This window comes from Mandrillus leucophaeus, unplaced genomic scaffold, assembly GCF_000951045.1.
Source record: "Mandrillus leucophaeus isolate KB7577 unplaced genomic scaffold, Mleu.le_1.0 Scaffold809, whole genome shotgun sequence".
Classification (NCBI taxonomy): Eukaryota; Metazoa; Chordata; class Mammalia; order Primates; family Cercopithecidae; genus Mandrillus; species Mandrillus leucophaeus.
The window spans coordinates 1,254,764-1,275,419 of record NW_012108797.1 but is presented as its reverse complement, the minus strand read 5'-3'; the positions used below and the strand labels follow the sequence as shown (position 1 = coordinate 1,275,419).

The 20,656-nt window shown below is 41.3% G+C and overlaps 2 protein-coding genes across 11 annotated transcripts in view; both read left to right on the top strand.

Annotated features, from left to right (window-relative positions):
• Positions 1-18,944, top strand: part of GPRASP2 (G protein-coupled receptor associated sorting protein 2) — a 51,477-nt gene extending 32,533 nt beyond the window's left edge. Inside the window, exons 1-5 of one of the 7 annotated variants that reach the window (XM_011967715.1) lie at positions 13,306-13,773; positions 14,334-14,424; positions 14,985-15,052; positions 15,396-15,473; positions 15,745-18,944. In XM_011967715.1, coding sequence (XP_011823105.1) covers positions 16,079-18,595 — 2,517 coding nt within the window. In that variant the 5' untranslated portion in view covers positions 13,306-13,773; positions 14,334-14,424; positions 14,985-15,052; positions 15,396-15,473; positions 15,745-16,078 and the 3' untranslated portion in view covers positions 18,596-18,944. Of the gene's footprint in view, positions 1-13,305; positions 13,774-14,074; positions 14,211-14,294; positions 14,425-14,984; positions 15,053-15,395; positions 15,474-15,615 lie in introns of those variants that run through there. The other 6 variants (XM_011967721.1, XM_011967718.1, XM_011967716.1 and 3 more) reach the window with 6 other exon arrangements.
• Positions 1-20,656, top strand: part of BHLHB9 (basic helix-loop-helix domain containing, class B, 9) — a 97,608-nt gene that overhangs the window by 32,316 nt on the left and 44,636 nt on the right. The window contains exons 1-3 of one of the 4 annotated variants that reach the window (XM_011967730.1): positions 13,667-13,773; positions 14,985-15,052; positions 15,396-15,473. The exons of 1 other annotated variant lie outside the window; for it this stretch is intronic. The gene's annotated coding sequence lies outside the window, so the exon portion shown is untranslated. Of the gene's footprint in view, positions 1-13,553; positions 13,774-14,984; positions 15,053-15,395; positions 15,474-20,656 lie in introns of those variants that run through there. 2 more of the 4 variants (XM_011967727.1, XM_011967734.1) reach the window with 2 other exon arrangements.

Sequence of the window (20,656 nt, the reverse complement as noted above, 5' to 3'; positions counted from 1 at the left end):
ATATCAATATGCAAAAACATATTGTATTTCTATACAGTAGTAATGATAAAAAAAAATGACATTTTTATAACTGCAAGTGCATCAAAATAATTTTTAAAACTAAGGAGTTTTACCAAAAAAGTGTAATATTTGTTCACTGAAAACTCTAAAAATTGTTGAAAAGAATTGAAGACCTAAATAAATGGAAAGTCATCCCATGTTTATGGATTGTGAGACTTAATATTATTAAAATATTGATACCAGCTAAATTGATCTATAGACTCAGTGTAATCCTTACCAAATTTAGCTGCCTTTTTATAGAAATCCAGAAGCTGCTCTCAAAATTTATATGCAAGTGATCCACAGTATCCAAAATAATAAAAGAACAAAGTTGAAGGACTCACACTATTTGATTTCAATGCTTACCATGAAACTACAGTAATCCAGACTATGTGGTACTGACATAAGGGTAAACATAAATATGAATGAAAAAGTATTGAGAGTCCAGAAATAAATCCTCACATGTATTGAGTTTGACAAGAGCATGAGAGCTATACAATAGGGTCAGAATTGTCTTTTCAACAAATGGTGTTGGGACAATTGGACAGGCACCTGCAAAATAATGACTTTTAATCCTTGCCTCACACCGTATATAAAAATGAACTAGAAATTGTTCAAATTGAACTAGAAATTGAACTAGAAAAAATGAACTAGAAAATTGAACTAGAAATTGAACTAGAAAAAATGAACTAGAAATTGTCCAAAAACCTAAATGTAAGAGCTAAATCTATAAAACCCTTAGAAGAAAACACATGGTATAAATCTTTGTGACTATGGACCTTTGTAACATTTGGTGTCTTACATATGACACCAAAGCACAAAGAACAAAGGGAAAAATAGGCAAACTGTACATCATCGAAATTAAAAACTTTTGTGCTTCAAAGGACATAAGTGAAAACCCAACCCAGAGAATGGGAGACAATATTTCAAATCATATACTTAGCAAGGAACTTCAATCTAGAATGAATAAAAACTGTTTCAACTCAAAAGTAAAAAGACAACCCAATATAAAAATGGTCAAAAGATCTGGATAAATATTTCTCCAAAGAAAATATAAAAATTGGGGAGGGGGGCGGGGGGAGGGATTGCATTGGGAGTTATACCTGATGTAAATGACGAGATGATGGGTGCTGACGAGTTGATGGGTGCAGCACGCCAACATGGCACAGGTATACATATGTAACAAACCTGCACGTTATCCACATGTACCCTAGAACTTTAAGTATAATAAAAAAATAAATTAAAAATAAATAAAAATAAATAAATAAATAAATAAATAAAAGCAACCTAAATGCTCACTCATAAGAAATATGTTAAATATAATATACAGGCAAATACACACACACACATTACAATGTATTGGCATATTTATACATTAAAAAGCTGTAACATCATGAAGACACCAAAGCAATTCTAAATGGAACTGTTTCTCAGGTACACCAAAATAATAAACATATTTTGGTAAAAAAAAAAAAAAAAAAGAAAATATAAAAATTGCAAGTAAGCACATGAAACAATGCTCAACATCATGAGCTATCACTGAAATGCAAATCAAAACCCCCAAACATTTCCATACCCATTCGGATGAAAATAATTAAAAGACAGGTAATAAAATGTGTTGGTAAGGATATGGCAATATGAGAATCCTCATACACTGCTGGTGGGAATGTAAAATTGTGCAGTTGTTTTGGAAAGCAGTCTGGCAGTTTTTCAAAAAATGACCTTATATTCTAGCGGTTTCACTCCTAGACATATATCCAAGAGAAATGAAAACATATGTCCACATAAAATGTTGTACACATATGTTCATAGCAACATTATTCATAATAGACAATACATAGCAACAACCCCAGTTTCCATCAGCTGGTAAATAGATAAATAAAATGTGGTATATTCATACAATGGAATAATTTTCCACAGTAAGAAGCAATAAAGTACTAATAAATGCTACAACAGGGAAGAGCCTTATGCTAAGTGAAAGAAATCACAAAGAACCATTGTAGTCAATTCCTATAATTTCATGTTGCTCCGGCATCCACCCTAGATATAGAGTTAACTTTCTAACTTTCTCATACCAGAGGCAGGGCCTAATCACCTAATTCTCCACTTCCTCACACTTTCTCAATGTGGTCAATCCATATATCTGCCTTACACAACCAGATATCCACCACCCTCTGGGACGGAGAGATATAACCTACTTGACTTGCCCCACTGACCCTCACACCCAACATGGACAATGCAAATATGCCACAGTGATCACCTCTCAGTGATGGTGTGACCTCCTGGAACTCATCCCTACTTGCTTCAAACTCACCGGTTTGAACTCCTCATAGGAAACATATTTGGGTAATGCTTTTGATCACAATAAAGGCCCAGCCTACAGGTCTGTCCCACTCAACACCCACTGGTTGCGCATCCTGCTGTCTTCAGACTTCTCATCAGCCCTTGTGGGCAACCCTCTTCTCTTGTAGATCTGAGTAATAAAAATATTTTGTATTTCATATGTTTTGTTGTGCTGTCTTCTCTGTGCCTCATTTGACTTACACAACCAAACCTAACTATCCTGGTCAGGGCTCTCCTTGCAAGTGACTATCTTAGCAGGGATAAACTGGACACAGGTCAAACAAGAGCCACAAGGGTGTCTGCCAGTACAAACAAGTTTTCAGTGAGAGGGACACCTGGTCACAGGTTGGACACTTAGGCATTAGGCTGTCTGCCAGGACAAAGTATCCCGTGAAAAGCACACTGTAAACATTGAAGACCACCTCCCTTAGAGCCCCATTCAGCACAGGGCTAGAATTTATAGCCACTCTCCAGACAGAGACCTCAAGACCAAATTAGAAAAAATAATAATAATACAAATAACAACTACATACTAAATGATTCCATTTATATGAAAAATCCAAAATAGACAAATTTATAGAGACAGAAAAATGAATTGTTGCCTCTGGTTTGGGGGTTAGGGCAATGCAATCTGACAACTAAGGGACAGAGAGTATCTTCTTGGGCTTAAAGATGTTACAAAATTGATTTTGGTGATGAATGCACAACTCTAAGTGTATTAAAGTCTTTGAATTGTACATTTTGAATTGGTGAATTGTATATGAATTGTATTTTAATAAAGCTGTTTTAAAATATTATAAACAGGCCGGGCGCAGTAGCTTACGCTTGTAATCCCAGCACTTTGGGAGGCCAAGGCTGGCGGATCATGAGGTCAGGAGATCGACACCATCCTGGCTAACACGGTGAAACCCTGTCTCTACTAAAAATACAAAAAAATTAGCTGGGTGTGGTGGCGGACGCCTGTAGTCCTAGCTACTCGGGAGGCTGAGGCAGGAGAATGGCGTGAACCCAGGAGGCAGAACTTGCAGTGAGCTGAGATCGTGCCACTGCACTCCAGCCTGGGCAGCAGAGCGAGACTCCGTCTCAAAAAAACTAAATATATAATAATAATAATAATATAATAATAATAATATATTATAAACAAGTCAAAAAACAGCATATACTGGAAACACTAGTTACAGCAGATATGGCAATCTACAGGCTCATTTTGTGAGTTAACAAAAGCATACTATAAATCAGTGGAGTGAATATCCCAATGGAAAGCTTTAAATAAGTAGTTCACAGGAAAGAAAAAAGGTCTGTAGTACTCAGCAAATAGATTTGGGACTTTTGTTAATTATTACTGTTGCTAACCAAGATTTCCCGCAGTCCAATTTTCAGACACTTAGCCTTGCACTTCCCCACACCTTTTGAACACAACAATGGCCATGTAACTTGCTTTGATCAATGCAATATTCAAAAAGATTTTTGTCAGTTCTGGGAGGAAACTTTTAAGAGCTGCTGTGAGATTTGTCATGATCGGTCTCTTCCTATGTCATGGTAACCAGCAATGTTTCAGATCATAACTGTTCCATTTAATCCTCATGAGTAAAGCTCCCAACAGAGGTGTTAGACATGTAATATGAACAACAAATATATTTTTGTGATTTTTTTTTTTGAGACAGAGTCTCACTCTGTTGTCCAGGCTGGAATGCAGTGGCACAATCTTGGCTCACTGCAACCTCTACATCCTGAGTTCAAGTGATTCTCTTGCCTCAGCCACTCGAATAGCTGGGATTATATGTGTGTACCACCATTCCTGGCAAATTTTTGTATTTTTAGTAGAGATGGGGTTTAGCCATTTTGGCCAGGCTGGTCTCAAAACTCCTGGCCTCAAGCTATTTGCCTACCTCAGCCTCCCAAAGTTCTGGGTATTTTGGTTATTTTAAGTTGCCCAGATTTGGGGGTCATCTGTTACGGCAATGTAATGTAGCACATCATTATTGATAGACTCCCTCACAATTGTAGAACACATTAAAATAATAGTATTCCATTTTTTACCTTTCATAAGAACAAAAATAAAAGTTGGATAATTCCCACTGCTGACAAGGTGTTTCTGAAACAGTTTCATTTAAAAATATATATTCTTTTTTTCATTGAGAAATGAAAATTGTACATATGTATGATGTCCAACATGACGTTTTGATATATAGATACACTGTGGAGTGACTAAATCAAGCTAATTAACACATCTATTGCATCTCATGAGTTTGTCATAAATTAACAAATCCCCTATACTCATATATTTAGGTTATATCTATTTTTCCCTATTATAAACAATTCTGTAAGGAATGTCTCTGTGGGAAATTTCTAGTACTAAATGATACATTTCACTCGTGTATTTTTTGTGTCAGCCCAGTTATAGTTCTTGCCCTGTTTCACCCAGTAAGATTACCTGGGTTAATTCTAGGATATTGAGAAAAGATATTGAAAATCTGAAGATTATATAGGTGCTTGTGTTTGCTGATGCTTGGATCAATTCTGTTTTTCTGTTTTATCTACACTTTGAGCGCACTCTCTCCAAGGTGTTTTTCTTTTCTAAAGTTAGCCCATAGATGAAGGAATAGCACAGGATTAATATTCTTGTAGCTAAATTGATTTGCACATCCTTAAGGTATTTCCTTAGGGAAAAATTCTAGAATTAGAATTCCTGGCTCAAACAATCTCTGTTAAAGAACTCTTAGTTGTATTTAAAAAATTACAATCACCTTCTGTCACTTTCTCTGTAGTGGCACAGAAACGCTTATCCAGTGATCAATTCAAGTACCTGAACATCGAAGAGGAATAGAGTTTAAATGGCCTTGAGAGACTTGTGAAAAATAACTGTCAAGACTTCTTTAAGTAGCATAGCTAAAAAGTCAAAAATTTTAGTGTCAGCTGCAATATATAAAGAGCTTAGAAGTCATCACTCCCAAATTTAAATAAGAAAAACCTGAATAAACTGAAAACAAATGGCTTTTTTTTTTTTTGGACCTATCAGAGAACTAAGGTCATAGGCCGAACCAATACCATAAAATCTGGAGAAACAGTACATTCAGAGTCAAAGCTGAAATTGGCTTACATGGAATAGAATTTACTAGAGCCATAAACTGGTAGGGACACTTAAATGTTAAGTTGATGAACTTCTTGACACTGACTGTGGAGCAGCAGGAGAGTGAGAAATTCCGGAAGTCATAGTCTTATAGGGGCTTTTTATGGATTTAACCTTCAGGAAACTCACTCAGTTCTTGTGGTGAAGAACCAAGAATTATCCCCTTGTGAATCTCGCAGAGGGAGAGGAAATACAACCATTGAAGTACACCCAGAGCATTCTCCATACAACTGACTACTCTTAAGAGAGACAAACTACTGGAGCCTTCTCCCACCTGGGCTCAGGCATTTCACCAATTCCAACTCCACCTAGCATTCTTGTCTCACTTTTGGAGGAAAAAAGTTAAGAAACACTTATAAGGTCACAGGCCAAAGGAAAATATCAAATTCTAGCCCCTTCTACACTTCCTGTCTCACTTAAGGTTAAAAAAAAAAAAAAAATGAGAAGCATTGTGAATGTCACAAAATGGGCAAAAGCTCACAAAAACACTGAAACCTAATAATAGGACCTGGAAATACTTCTCTCCCCCTGCTGCCCACCTCCATTTCTACTACATCGGAAAGGCTACTGTATTATAGCAGAATATTAAGACAGAAGAAACTATACTTATGAGACCGTATTTAAGAAGTCTCTAGAGAAACCCAAAGACAGCAGGGGATACTAAAGCAAGGACATCAGAAGAAAATTAAGCTATAGCAAACAATAAACACAGCCCAACTACTAGCCAGACTAAAGGCCTACTTACCTCATTTTCTTTTACCCACCACATCATATTGATCTTTCAACAAGAAAATACAAGTATAACAGAAAAATACCAAGGAATCAAGAGCTAGAGTAAGCATCAGAATTAGTTTGGGATATGGCAGAGACTTTGGAATTATCTGACTAGGAATTTAAAACAACTATGATTAATATGCTAAGTGCCCTAATGGAAAATGCAGACAACATGCATGAACAGATGGTTACTGTAAGCACAGAAATTGAAAGTCTAAGAAAGAAACAAAAGGAAACTGCCAGAAATAAAGAAAGAGAAATGAAGAGTGCCTTTCATGGATTTCTCAATAAACTGGACATGGCTGGGAGTAGAATCAGTGAGCTTGAAGAAATGCCAATTGAAACTTCCAAAACAGAATGCAAAGAGATAAAACAGGAGAAAGATGGAACAAGAACTGTGGGACAATTACAAAACATGTAACTTACATGTAATAGGAATAACAGAAAGAAAAGAGAAAGGAACAGAGATATTTGATGTCATAATGGCTAAGAATTTTTCAGAATTCAGAATATACCAATCCACAGATCTAGGAAACTCAGAGAACATGGAGCAGGATAAAAATCAGAACATCTACAGTAATATTATATTCAATCTGCAGAAAATCAAAGACAACTAGAAGATATTTTAAAAGCCAGAGAAAACAATTACCTACAAAGAAGCAGGGATAAAAATTGCATTCAGATTTTTTTCAGAAACCATAGAAGCAAGAAGAGAGTGGAGTAACATATTTAAAGTGTTGAAGGAAAAGAACAACAACACAGAATTCTATGAAATTACCCTTCTCATCTAAAGAAGACATTCTGGATATTCTCAGACAAATAAAAATTGAGAAAATTTGTTCCCAATAGACCTGGCTTGTAAAGATATCAGTAGACAATCTTCAGAGAGAAGGAAAATTATGCAGGTCAGAAATTCAGATTTATGTAAAGAAAGGAAGCATGTTAGACAAGGAATAAGTGAGGGTAAAATTAAATCTTGTATTTTTCTTATTAATTGATTTAACAGAAAACAGTTTGTCCAAAATAATAATGTTAGCAACAATGTATGTGATCATGGCAACTTACAGATTAGTGTAATGAATGACAACAATGGTATAAAGGATTGGAGGAATGAATTAGAAATACTCTGTTATAAAAGTACTTTGCTCAAGGGAAATTTTTTAAATAACCTAAAATAATTACAAAAATACAACTTATCAAAGTTGTGGGATGTAGCAACACAGTGCGTAAAAAGAAGTTTATAGCATGTAATGAATATATTAGAAAAGAAGAAAGATCTATAATCAGTAATCTAAGCTTCTATCTTAGGAAACTATACAAAGAAGAGGAAATTAAATTCAAAGTAATCAAAATTAAATATAAAATCTAGGCAGAAATCAATGATATTGAAAATAGGAAATCAATGGAAAAACTCAATGAAAACAAAAGCTGATTCTTTGAAAAGATTAAAAACATTTATAAGTCTCTAGCCAGACTAAGAAAAAAAGAGACAAGGCACAAATTGTTAATATCAGAAATAAAGGAAGGCCTATCACTACTCTCCTGTTGACATTAAAAAGATAATAAAAGAATATTATGAACAACTTTGTCCAAAACTTTGATAGCCTAGCTGGAATGGAACTATGCCTTGAAAAACACAATCTACCAAAACAAACCCAGGGAGAAGTAGATAATCTGCCTAAGCCTGTAACCATTAAAGAAATGGTATCATAGCAAAGACATGTAATCAACCCAAAAACCCATCAGTGATAAACTGGATAAAGAAAATGTGGTACATATACACCATGGAATACTATGCAGCCATAAAAAGGAATGAGATCATGTCCTTTGCACGGACATGGACGGAGGTGGAAGCCATTATCCTCAGCAAACTAACACAGAAACAGAAAACCAAACGCTGCATGTTCTCACTTATAAGTGGGAGCTGAACAGTGAGAACACATCAACACGGGAAGGAGAACAACACACACTGGGGCCTGTTGAAGGGGGTGGGAGGAGGGAGAGCATGAGGATAAATAGCTAATGCATGTGGGGTTTAATACGTAGGTGATGGGTTGATAGATACGGCAAACCACCATGGCACAAGTTTACCTATGTAAAAAACCTGCACATCCTACACATGTATCCTGGAACTTAAAATAAAACTTAATTTAAAAAAAAAGAAACTCAATCAATGCATAATACACTTCCAAATGAGAAAGCACCAGGCCCAGATGGGTTCACTGGTGAATTCTACCAAACATATAAGGAAGAAATTATAGTAATTCCATACAGTCTCTCATAGAAAATAGAACCCAAGGGAATACTTTCTTAAAAAATGCTATGAGGTCAGCATTACCCTAATACCAAGACCAGGTAAAAAAGTTACAAGAAAGTAAAACAGACCAATATCCCTTACACAGATAAATGTAAAAATTCTCAACAAATATTAGCCCATCAAATCCAACAATGTATAAAAAGAATTATATGCCACAACCTAGTAGAATTTATTCCAGGTATGCAAGAATGTTTCAACATTCAAAAATCAATTAATATAATCCATCACATCAAAAGGCTAAAGAGGAAAAATGACATTATTACATCAATAGAGCAGCAAAAGTATTTGGCAAAATCTAACACCCATTCATGATTTTAAAAAGAGAAACTCTGGGAAAACTAGGGATAGAGGTGCTATGGGCTAAATGTGTATGTCCCACACCAAATGTGTATATTGAAGTTCCAACAACCAATGTGATGGCATATGGAGGTGGGACCTTTTGCAGTTAATCAGGTTTAGATTATCTGATGAAGATGGAACTCTCAAAATGGGATCAGTGCTCTTATAAAGAGACACCAGAGAGCTTGATCTCTCTGTCTCTCTCCCCACCTACCCCCCCCCCACCACATGCACACACTGAGGAATAACCATGTGAGAACACAATGAGAAGGTGAATGAACGAATGAATAGGAAATCAATGGAAAAACTCAATGAAAACAAAAGCTAGGAAAACAAGCTAGGAAGTGAGACCTCACCAGCAACCAAATCTGCTGGCACCTTCATCTTAGACTTCCTAGCCTTCACGGCTGTGAGAAATGAATGTCTATTATTTAAGCCACTCAGTATATGGCATTTTGTTATAGCAACCTGAACTGAGTAAGACAGAGAGATCTCTTTATACTTAATAAAGAACATCTACAAAAACTTTACAGCTAACATCATAAGGGTAAGAAACTAGATGCTTCCCTGCAAAGATCAGGAACAAACCAAGGATGTCCCTTCTCACTAATCCTATTCAACATTGTACTGGAAGTCCTAGCTAATGCAGTAAAACAATAAACTCAAAAGGTACACAGATGTGGAAGGAAGAAATAAACTTATCTTTGTTCACAAATGACATTATTATTATTATTATTATTTTGAGACAGAGTCTAGCTCTGTATTTTTAGTAGAGATGGTGTTTCACCATATTGGCCAGGCTGGTCTCGAACTTCTTGGCCTCAAGTGATCCTCCCACCTCCCAAAGTGCTGGGATTACCACCGCACCTGGCCCACAAATGACATTATTGTCTACATAGAAAATCCTTCAAAATTGCCCTTATATGCTCTCAACAAACTAGTATTTCACGCATGAGAAATGAAAAAAGTGCCCCCAAAGACCATTGAACCTCTCATTGTGAAACAGAAGCTCATGAGTTTTAAATAGAGAAGAAGTCAGGAGGGGCCTCTGAACAGTTTGTTCTCCAAGCAGCCGAGCACACCTTCACTAAGGAGAACTACATTCTAGGATTTAGCATTGTTCTTGAATTACCTATCTCAGATCCAAAAGTTCAACTTGCTGAAGGCTTTGATGTGTTTATGCCTAAAACTTCACTGTACTCTATATCGTCAAACTACACTCGCACAGAAAGCCTTTTGCTTAGAAAATGGTGTGTGCATTTTTTATAACAAGACTTTGGCTAACTCCTTAACCTATTGGGGTAAGAGAGTAAGAGAAAAAAAGGACTTGATGACAACCAAAAAGGACTAGACCAAACTACTGTGTGTACAATAAAAGTGAGAAGTGTTACAGCATTCCAGAGAGGATTAACATGAAAGCTAGCACGATGACACCATAAGCATTCTGCAACTAAATTGACAAGAGAAGAAAGAAAGTGTGGGAACATAATAAGAAAATGAGATCAAGAGGTATACTGAGGCTGGACAAAAACGCATATATCCTATAGATATTGATGACTCATGAAGGATTTTACATGTGAAGGAATAATATGAAATTATTTAGAAATAGATCACTGTAGAGATGTCCAATAGAACTTTCTATGATGATGAAAATATTCTATATTTGTGGTGTCCAGAATTGCCCCACTACCCACAATAGTCATCAAGTGACTATCAAACACTTGAACCCAAAAATATATAATAAAATATAAAAATATAGATTATGAACAATGGGATTTGTTGCACGATTATGGGTTGGCTTAACATTTGAAAATCAAGGTAATTACCAGAATGAAGAAGAAAACTGATACGATCATTTCAATAGATGCAAAAAATTTTGACAAATTTCAGCACCTATCCATTATGGAAAAAAAAGTCAGAAAACTAAGGAGGAAGAAAAATAAAAGAAGGGAACTTCTTCAATAAATATTGAAAAGGAAGAACACTGTTGGAGGATGTATTTACCTGACTCCAATACTTGCCAGGAAGCTACAAAAATTAAGAATGTTTGGCACTGGTGTAAGGGTCAACAAATAGATCAATGGAATAGCCTAGGAATTGGCCAACACTTATAAAATTTTTAGATTTTTCTACAAAGGAACCAAGCAGTCCAACTGGGGAAAGTCTTTTTAACAAATGATGCTTGGACTACTGGATATATATATGGAAGAAAATGAACCTTGACTCCTGCCTCACACAACACAAAAAAAATAAATTTGAGACAGATCATAGATTTAACTATAGAAGTTAAGCCACAAAGCTTATAGAAAAAAAAAAAAAAGAATTTCTTCATGTCTGGGACTGTAGGCAAAGGTTTCTAAGAGAGCATACATAAAATAAACTAGAACTTGGGGGAAAATCAGCAAAGAAAGGCTGAAAAACTATTTCAAATTAAAGTAAACCAAAGAGACACACCACATTCAGTGCGTACACACATATTTGATTCTGTGCCAGGAAAGAAAATGACTATGAAGGAACTTTTGGAACCAACTAGCAGAGTGTGAAGAGTTTATAATTTAGATAATAGTGTAGTAATAAGTTGTATCAGGCCAGGCACAGTGGCTCACACCTGTAATCCCAGCACCTGGACAACAAGAGTGATACTCCCTCTCAAAAACAACAACAACAAAGGAAGAAGAAGCAGAAGGAGAAGAAGGAGAAGAAGGGGAAGAAGGGGAAGAAGAAGAAGAAAGAAAGAAAGGAAGGAAGAAGGAAGAAGGGAGGAGGAGGAGGAGGAGGAGAATAGGGTTCCCTTTTCTACCTGGGAAATATCAGTGGTTTCAGCAAAACGGAACTTTCTCCAAGATTACCTATAAGGGACATTAAAAAAATCACTCTCCTTTAGGAAGCAAAGAAGAGGGAATTGATGTTTGTAGTGGTGAGGCATGAGCTCCAAAGTAGATCTTCCCAGAGACTGATCCACGGGTAAAGAAAGTCAAGGGGAATAGACTTCGTCAGGATGGTGAATGTATTAGGTTCATACTGCTGCTTTAACTAGTTACCACATACAGAAAGGCTTAAAATAATACAAATTTATTATTATCTTACAGTCCTGGAGGCTGGAAATCTGCAAAGGGTTTCATCACACTAAAATCAAGATGTTGCCAGAGCAGCTATCCCTCTGGGATTTCTAGGGAAGAATCTGTTTGTCTTTTCCAGGTTCTGGAGACAGCCTGTATTTCTTGATTCTTGGCTTCCTTCCATCTTCAAAGCCAACAATGGCCAGTGTAGACTTTCTCATGGTGCTTCAATCTGATATTGAGTCCCTGCCTCCCTCTTCCACATCTAAAGTACCCTTGCAATTACATTGGCCAAGATAATCCAGCATAATCTTAAATTAAATTCAGCTGATTAGCAATCTTAATGATCCTTTGCCAGGTAATATAAAATGGTACAGGTTCTGGAGAACAGGACATGGACATCTTTAGGGGACCATTACCTGCCAAACACAATGAGGGTAGCATCTAAATGAGTTTTCAAATGGACAGCAGTAACAACATCAACTTCGTATTTAACCACATTGTCTGTCCTATGCAGGAAGCAGGGAAAGGAGGGGCTCAAGATTAAAGGATGAATGTGGGGGCGATTCAAAAGGAGCCAGGTTGCTTTGTCTCGGGGAGGGGGGTGCACGGTGGGATCCTCTCCAGAGAATGACTGCTGAAACAGCAGGTAGTTGTGGCAAGTGGCTGAGATCCAAGCTGGTGCGAATACCAGCCACATTTCCACACTGTCAAATGTCATGGCAAGAGAAGACTTGACAGGGAACTGAAGAGGAGCCAGGACCATCCCTACCTGGTGCCATCAAAGAGAGAGGACTGTTATGACCTCCTGCGGGTCCTGACAGGGAGAGGTCCTCTTTTGGGGGCAACTGTGGGGACAGTGCAATGCCAACGTGAGCCACTATTTGAAATGAGAAAGAGCAGTGTGGCAGAAAGAAATGAGTCTGGTGCAGACCAGTGGTTGGTTTCCTAGGGTTAGAGGTCTAGGTCTACCTTCTTTTAGAGGAGGGGCAGTGTTGAGGCCTTGATGGGAGCCCCCTGCCCCGGAGTTCACTTAAGAGCAGGTGTACCTTCCTCCCCTGAGTGGCTCCACGAAGCTGGGAAAGAAACGCACAGGACGACCACCCTAGAGCCCCAGGCCTGTATTGCCTGAAATCGCCTCTCCCCTCCCACACTGCAGTGCTGACACCCGCTTTCCCATTAGCGTCCAGGAAAGAGGGTGACGGAACTGGGGAGAGACAGAGGGCAGACACCCAGCAGTCCTTGTGAAGGGGGCTGTTGGGGCGGGAGTGCAGACATATCACTGGGCGGTTTGGTATCCATCCGCTGTTCCCTCCAGCGCGGCTCTTCCAGACCTCGCGATCCTGTCCTCTGCCCGGGCCCCCAGCCGCCCGCCAGTCCCACATATTATAGCAGCGCCAGAAATATGGTAGTGGTCGCCACGTTAGGGTGCGCGGGGCCCTCCTGAGGCACCCTGGTGCGAATCCGCACACCCAGGCTGGGGCTCATCCTGGCTCCGCCCACCTCGGGGTCGGAACTACGGTGGGCCTGGGAGGGGGCGTCGAGCACTTTCGCGCCGTATCCCTCCGCCCCCCTTCCCGACACCCTCGCGGCGAGCGGTTCTTGCCGCATCCTGCGCAGCCCCTGCCTACTTTGGTGCAGAGGCGTGGGGGGCGGGACGCGTCTTTGCCATTCGGATCGCGGGGAAAGAGGTGGCTCCAAGTGAGGAGCCGCCAGAGGAGAGCTGAGGAGAGGAGGGGGAGGCCGACGACCTGGGCCCTGGGCCTCTGAAGGCAAGTGCGCGTGCTTGAGGTGGGGGTCCGGGTTGCGGGGGTGGTCCGGCAGGGTGGAACAGCAGGCAGCCTGCCCCGCGGACCCTGACAGCTTGGCAACGAGGAGACGATCCGGTGGGAGCCAGGCGCTTGAGAGAGGTGCGCAGTGCTCGAGACCCCTGGCGATGGGGAGGCGGTGACCAGAGCGGGCCGGGCCGGACCAAGGGCTGAGGGGCTGGCTTGAGAGGCACCGTCAGATCCTTCGGAGGAGAACCGCGCTGACCGCTTCCCAGCCAGCTTTGCAGGCGCCCGCGCCCCGCCCTCGACCGTGTCTGTGCCCGGAGAGGGCTGTGGGGGAGGCTCCTGCGGGAGAAATGGCGGAGCGGGAGCTGTTGTTGGGGGCGCCGAGGGAAGCCGGCGGGTGTCGGCGTCCCAGCTCTGTACCCAGTCCGCGGGAGGTGAGCCGCGTTTGCTACTCCGGGCCCCGATTCCCAAAAGGGGCTTGTGGGGCTCTATGTCCTGGGTGCCTTTTCTTCCCACAGGCTCCAGGTTGATGTCAAAGTCTTCTGTCTGCGCGGTAGGTCTGGCGTATTCTGACAGGACACAGTGAGCATCTGTAGAGGAGAGGCTTGAGATAAAGGAAGAGCACGAATATTGCCTGGATTTCTGGAGGTGTGTGGGGATGGGGGTTGGGCGCTAAACACTGACTGGGGACCCGAATCGGGGTAGGGGACTGTGACCAGAGCAAGTCCGGCATCCAGGAGCACCTCATAATCTTCCCCTCTCTAATGGCGCTTCCCCCACCTTCCATCCCCACCTACCTCCCCCACTGTCCTAAACTGGGGGCACGAAAGGGTGGGCTTTGGAAGGAGGGGTGATGAGGAAGACATACTGACAAGTACCAATTCACAACCTGTTTTCTAGAATATGCGGCGCCCTTCCCCCATTTTATGCTGCGCAGAGCAAGGGGATGTGGCGCACCTAGTGGTGAATCCTCAGAATTGGAGAAGGGAGTAATGGGAAGAGTATGACGTCAAGAGAAGGAGTTGTTATCTCTGGAACCTTGAAGCACGGCCCAAATAAAATGAGAATATTCCACCAGCAAAACCCCGAATGTTGAAAGACATACCAATAATACGGGGACTCATCCTTGGCGTTGGTCTGTCTACCAAGTGCTCTTCTGTCACCCCTGATATCCTGACTGTCTTACTTTTTCATGTGTTTGTCCATAGGCCTACTTTAAGGCTAGCCAGTTCTGCAAGAAAGGCAAGGAGGAGGAGACTGGCTCACAGCTCTGGAGGTTGGTGAGAAGGGGGAGGGGACAATGTAGGGGACAGTTGGAGACAGAGAGCATGGCAGGTGGCAGATACACTTCCACCTGTAGTAGAAGTGGCAGACCCACTTCTATTCTGCCGGGTTTGCACAGTGCCAGCATCCTTTTTATTTCTTGCAGGAGACACGAGATAGGTGTAGGTTGGGTTGTGACTCAGAAAAAACCGGAGAGCAGGGACTGGGATACAGGAAACCATAGATACATTGAACCCTTGAATGGGAAGAGATATATTTGTCACAGGGGCCAGAGTGCCCGCCTACCTACCAAGCACTCACACTCCATTCTGTCATTTATGTTTACTTGTCTGTAGGACCCCCTTCTGTCAGCTGTGGGGCTTGACACCACTTGAACAAGAAAAGGAGGGGGAAACTGCACCACATCAGTGAAGGTTGGTATGAGAGTGGGTGTGCTTTTGGGTGGGGTAGTGGAGACCAGCATGGGTCTGGGAGTGATTAGGGTCCAATCTGGGGGCTTATTGGCCCCTCCCATTGCTGACACACTTTCCCACCGTTGTTGGACCTGTTTTGTAGCAGGCAGCTGGTCCAGAGAGACTTTCTCAAAGCCCAGCTGTCTCACCTAGCATTCAACATCAGTCTCACTGCACATGGGGTGACACAATTGGAAGAGACTCAAAGCCTCATTTCATTCTCTCTCCCTAGATCTACCTCCAGTGGCTGCTCTGCTGGTGGTGGAGTTGCTGCTGACAACCACCCTCAACAGGTCTGCACCCATCCAGGAAATATCTGTCTTCCTTTAGCTTGGTTGTGCCTGTTCTACACTCAATCTGTATTATTGAATTATTGACTGAGACTGTGTTTGGGAAGGAGGCTAATTTACTACTGGACTGGATATTGACTCTAACTTTTGTTTCCAAGCTTATATCCTCAATCACCTAAAGATCAGAGTGTGAAGAAACAAACCTGTGACAGATCTGTAGTTAAGGTTTAGACTGGGGGAGGAGTATATTACTGGACTTCCTTTGTAACTTGTACCATGACTAGGGCAGAGATTGAGCCTAGCGCCCAGGCCAAGCCTGAAAAGAAGGCTGGGGAAGAGGTTATCGCTGGGGCTGAGAGAGAGAATGATGTCCCTCTGGTGGTCAGACCCAAGGTTAGGACCCAGGCAACTACTGGGGCAAGGCCCAAAACTGAGACCAAGTCTGTGCCTGGGGCAAGGCCCAAAACTGATGCCCAAGCAATGTCTGGGGCAAGGCCCAAAACTGAGGCCCAAGTAATGGGTGGTGCAAGACCCAAAACGGAGGCTCAAGGAATGGCAGGAGCTAGACCCAAAACTGATGCCAGGGCAGTAGGTGGTGCTCGTCCTAAAACTGATGCCAAGGCAATCTCTGGAACAAGGCCCAAGGATGAAGCTCAGGCATGGTCCCAGAGTGAATTTGGGACTGAAGCTGTGTCACAGGCAGAAGGGGTGTCCCAGACTAATGCCGTTGCCTGGCCACTGGCCACTGCTGAGTCTGGATCAGTTAATAAATCTAAGGGCCTGTCTATGGATAGAGAACTAGTTGATGTGGATGCTGAAACCTTTCCTGGCACCCAGGGTCAGAAAGGAATCCAGCCCTGGTTTGGACCAGGGGAGGAGACTAATATGGGGTCTTGGTGCTATTCCAGGCCCAGGGCCAGAGAGGAGGCCTCTAATGAGTCTGGGTTCTGGTCAGCAGATGAGACCTCTACAGTGTCTTCTTTCTGGGCTGGAGAAGAGACAAGTATCAGATCATGGCCCAGAGAAGACTCCAATACCAGGTCCAGGCACAGGGCTAAACATCAGACTAATCCCAGGTCCAGGCCCAGATCCAAGCAAGAAGCCTATGTTGATTCCTGGTCTGGATCTGAGGATGAGGCCGGCAACCTATTCTCCTTCTGGGCTGGAGAAAATACCAGTAACTTGTTCAGGCCCAGAGTCAGGGAGGAGGCAAATATCAGGTCCAAGCTCAGGACAAATAGAGAAGATTGTTTTGAATCTGAGTCTGAAGATGAGTTCTATAAGCAGTCCTGGGTATTGCCTGGAGAAGAGGCCAATGGTAGATTCAGGTGCAGAGACAAAGAAGATCCTAATACCGCCTTGAAACCCAGGGTCCAGAAAGATGTTGATGGTGATAGGGTCAAACAAGAACCCAGGTTTGAGGAGGAAGTCATTATTGGGTCCTGGTTCTGGGCAGAAAAAGAGGCCAGTTTGGAGGGTGGAGCTTCAGCAATCTGTGAATCTGAGCCAGGAACTGAGGAGGGGGCCATTGGCGGATCCACGTACTGGGCTGAGGAAAAGTCCAGTTTGGGGGCTGTGGCCAGAGAAGAGGCCAAGCCAGAGTCTGAAGAAGAGGCCATATTTGGTTCTTGGTTCTGGGACAGAGATGAGGCCTGCTTTGACCTAAATCCCTGTCCTGTGTACAAGGTCAGTGATAGGTTCAGAGATGCAGCTGAGGAACTTAATGCATCCTCCAGGCCCCAAACCTGGGAAGAGGTCACTGTTGAATTCAAACCTGGTCTTTTTCATGGGGTTGGCTTCCGATCCACAAGCCCCTTTAGAATTCCTGAAGAGGCTTCTGAAATACTTGAGGCAAAGCCCAAGAACATGGAACTTAGCCCAGAAGGGGAAGAGCAGGAATCTTTGCTTCAGCGTAATCAGCCTGATCCTGAGTTCACATTTCAGTATGATCCTTCCTACCGGTCAGTCCGGGAAATTCGAGAGCATCTTAGGGCCAGGGAGAGTGCAGAGTCTGAGGGTTGGTCCTGCAGCTGCATACAATGTGAGCTGAAAATTGGTTCTGAAGAGTTTGAGGAACTCCTTTTATTAATGGACAAAATTCGGGATCCTTTTATTCATGAAATATCTAAAATTGCAATGGGTATGAGAAGTGCTTCTCAGTTTACCCGAGATTTCATTCGAGATTCAGGTGTTGTCTCACTTATTGAAACCTTGCTTAATTATCCATCCTCTAGAGTTAGGACAAGTTTTCTGGAAAATATGATTCACATGGCTCCACCTTATCCAAATCTAAACATGATTGAGACATTCATATGTCAAGTGTGTGAAGAAACCCTTGCACATAGTGTGGATTCCCTTGAGCAGCTAACTGGAATAAGGATGCTTAGACACCTCACTATGACTATTGACTATCACACACTGATTGCCAACTATATGTCCGGGTTTCTCTCCTTATTAACCACAGCCAATGCGAGAACAAAGTTTCATGTTCTGAAAATGCTGTTGAATTTGTCTGAAAATCCTGCTGTGGCAAAAAAACTATTCAGTGCCAAAGCTCTTTCAATATTTGTGGGTCTCTTTAACATAGAAGAGACAAATGATAATATTCAAATTGTTATTAAAATGTTTCAGAATATCAGTAACATTATAAAAAGTGGAAAGATGTCCTTAATTGACGATGATTTTAGTCTTGAGCCGCTTATTTCTGCATTTCGTGAATTTGAGGAGTTAGCTAAGCAACTACAAGCCCAAATAGACAATCAAAATGATCCTGAGGTGGGACAACAAAGTTAATATGATTAACCACCCGCCGCTGATCAGCCTTATGTTCCCAAAGAGCCCTGAGTAGTGCTTTGGTGTTCACAGTCTGTTTTTTTGTTGTAACTTACATTTTTTAATGCTTATGTTAACTTCGTCAAACTCTTGTTTTGAGCTGGATCATTTTGTGGATGCCAAATGAATATCAAAACTGAAAACACATTTGTTGATATTTTTGTCTTGCTGTCCAGATTGCGATATTTTTCAGTATTAAGCTTTCAGTGAACTGTGTCACCTAAGTAAGCTACCCTGCTATTTGTTGTTTAAATATATGGTTCTCTATTTGAGTCTGTGTTTTCAATAAAGTTCTATGTTTAAATTGGCATAAGTGACCCTTCTTCAGTTTAAGAACCATGTATAGATACATCGTGTGCACTTACAAACATAGGTAATTATTAGTATGAGAAACATGCGCTCATTAGAAAATTCTGTTCTTGAGCTAAGAAGGGAGAGATTATTGTGGGCTCTGATACTTGAGGAATGCTTCCGAGAAGAGGGACCCATTTAAATTGGTCGAGATAGAACAAATTTGTCAGGATAGGAGAGCAAGACAAGTTGCCGACCTGCTTGCCCAATTATGAGCCTTCCCAACAAGCAACCTAAAATTAATACTTCTTATAGGACCCATTTAAATTACCATCTTAGCCCTGGGTAAGATAACACAAATCATTAGATTGCTCTTGGAAGTGGGCAGTGGTGGTTTGAAGAAAAGTGTGTAATTGAATAATCTGTTTTGGTAGCATGGATGAACCCAGTCTGCCTAAAACAAGTAAAAGGAGTTTGATGAGAAATGCAGTTAGAAAGTTGAGAAGAGGCCAGTTTGGGGAACAGAGTAAGCCAAATCTGCATATTTAACAATTCAAAGTAAGGTGTTACTTCAATGTTACCTAAACGCTGAAAGAGTAGGATAGCACAATTAAATGGAATGGGGAATATGATTTCCTTTATATGCCTAGACAAAGGAAAGTGTTAAGGAAATACCATGCAGCCGTTGAAATGATTATGTATGGATAGGTTTATTGACACAAAAGGACATTATTTTATATTTGCTGAAACAGAGAACGTGACATGTATGGAAAATTAGATTCCATTTTTAAAACATCTGTAAATGTACACAATTCCTATGCAATTTCAATATGAATTTCTAAACATTTCACAGTCTGGAATAAAATATATACCATGTTAAAAAAAATGCTTAGAGACAGGCGTTGGGGAGATAACAAACATTATTAAGACAAATTAAAATATTAATATGCTTACATTTTGTGTCTTGAGTTATAGATGAGCATGCTGGAAAGGACAATTATATAAATGAATAAACTATAAGTGTTAAAATATGGTTAGAGATAATATCATTTAGCAAAGTTGTAAATGAATGAGCTATCAGAAAGACTAGCTTTTCATAAAATGTTTTAAAGACAAAAATTAAAATTGGCCGGGAACAGTGGCTCATACCTGTAATCCCAGCCCTTTGGGAGGCCGAAACGGGAGGACTGCTTGAGCTCAGGAATTCAAGGCCAGCCTGGGCAACATATTGACGCCTTGTCTCTACTAAAAATACAAAAAGTTAGCCCAGCATGGCAGCACGTGCTTGTAGTCCTAGCTACTCAGGAGGCTGAGGTGGGAGAATCACTTGAGCCTAAGAAGTTGAGGCTGTAGTGAGTCATGATCACACCACTGCACTCCAGCATGGGTGATGTGAGTGAGACCTTGTCTAAAAAAAAAATAAAGTAAAATTACCAAGGGTGGGCCAGGCACGGTGGCTCACGCCTGTAATCCCAGCACTTTGGGAGGCTGAGGTGGGCAGATCACTTGAGGTCAGGAGTTCGAGACCAGCCTGGGCAACATAGCGAAATGCTGTCTCTACTAAAAATACAAAAACTTAGCTGAGCATGGTGGTGTGCACCTGTAATCCCAGCTACTGGGGAGGCTGAGGCAGGAGAGTCGCTTGAGCCTGGGGGGCAGAGGTTGCAGTGAGCTGAGGTCGCACCACTGCACTCCAGCCTGGGTGAGAGAGCAGAACTCCGTCTCAAAAAA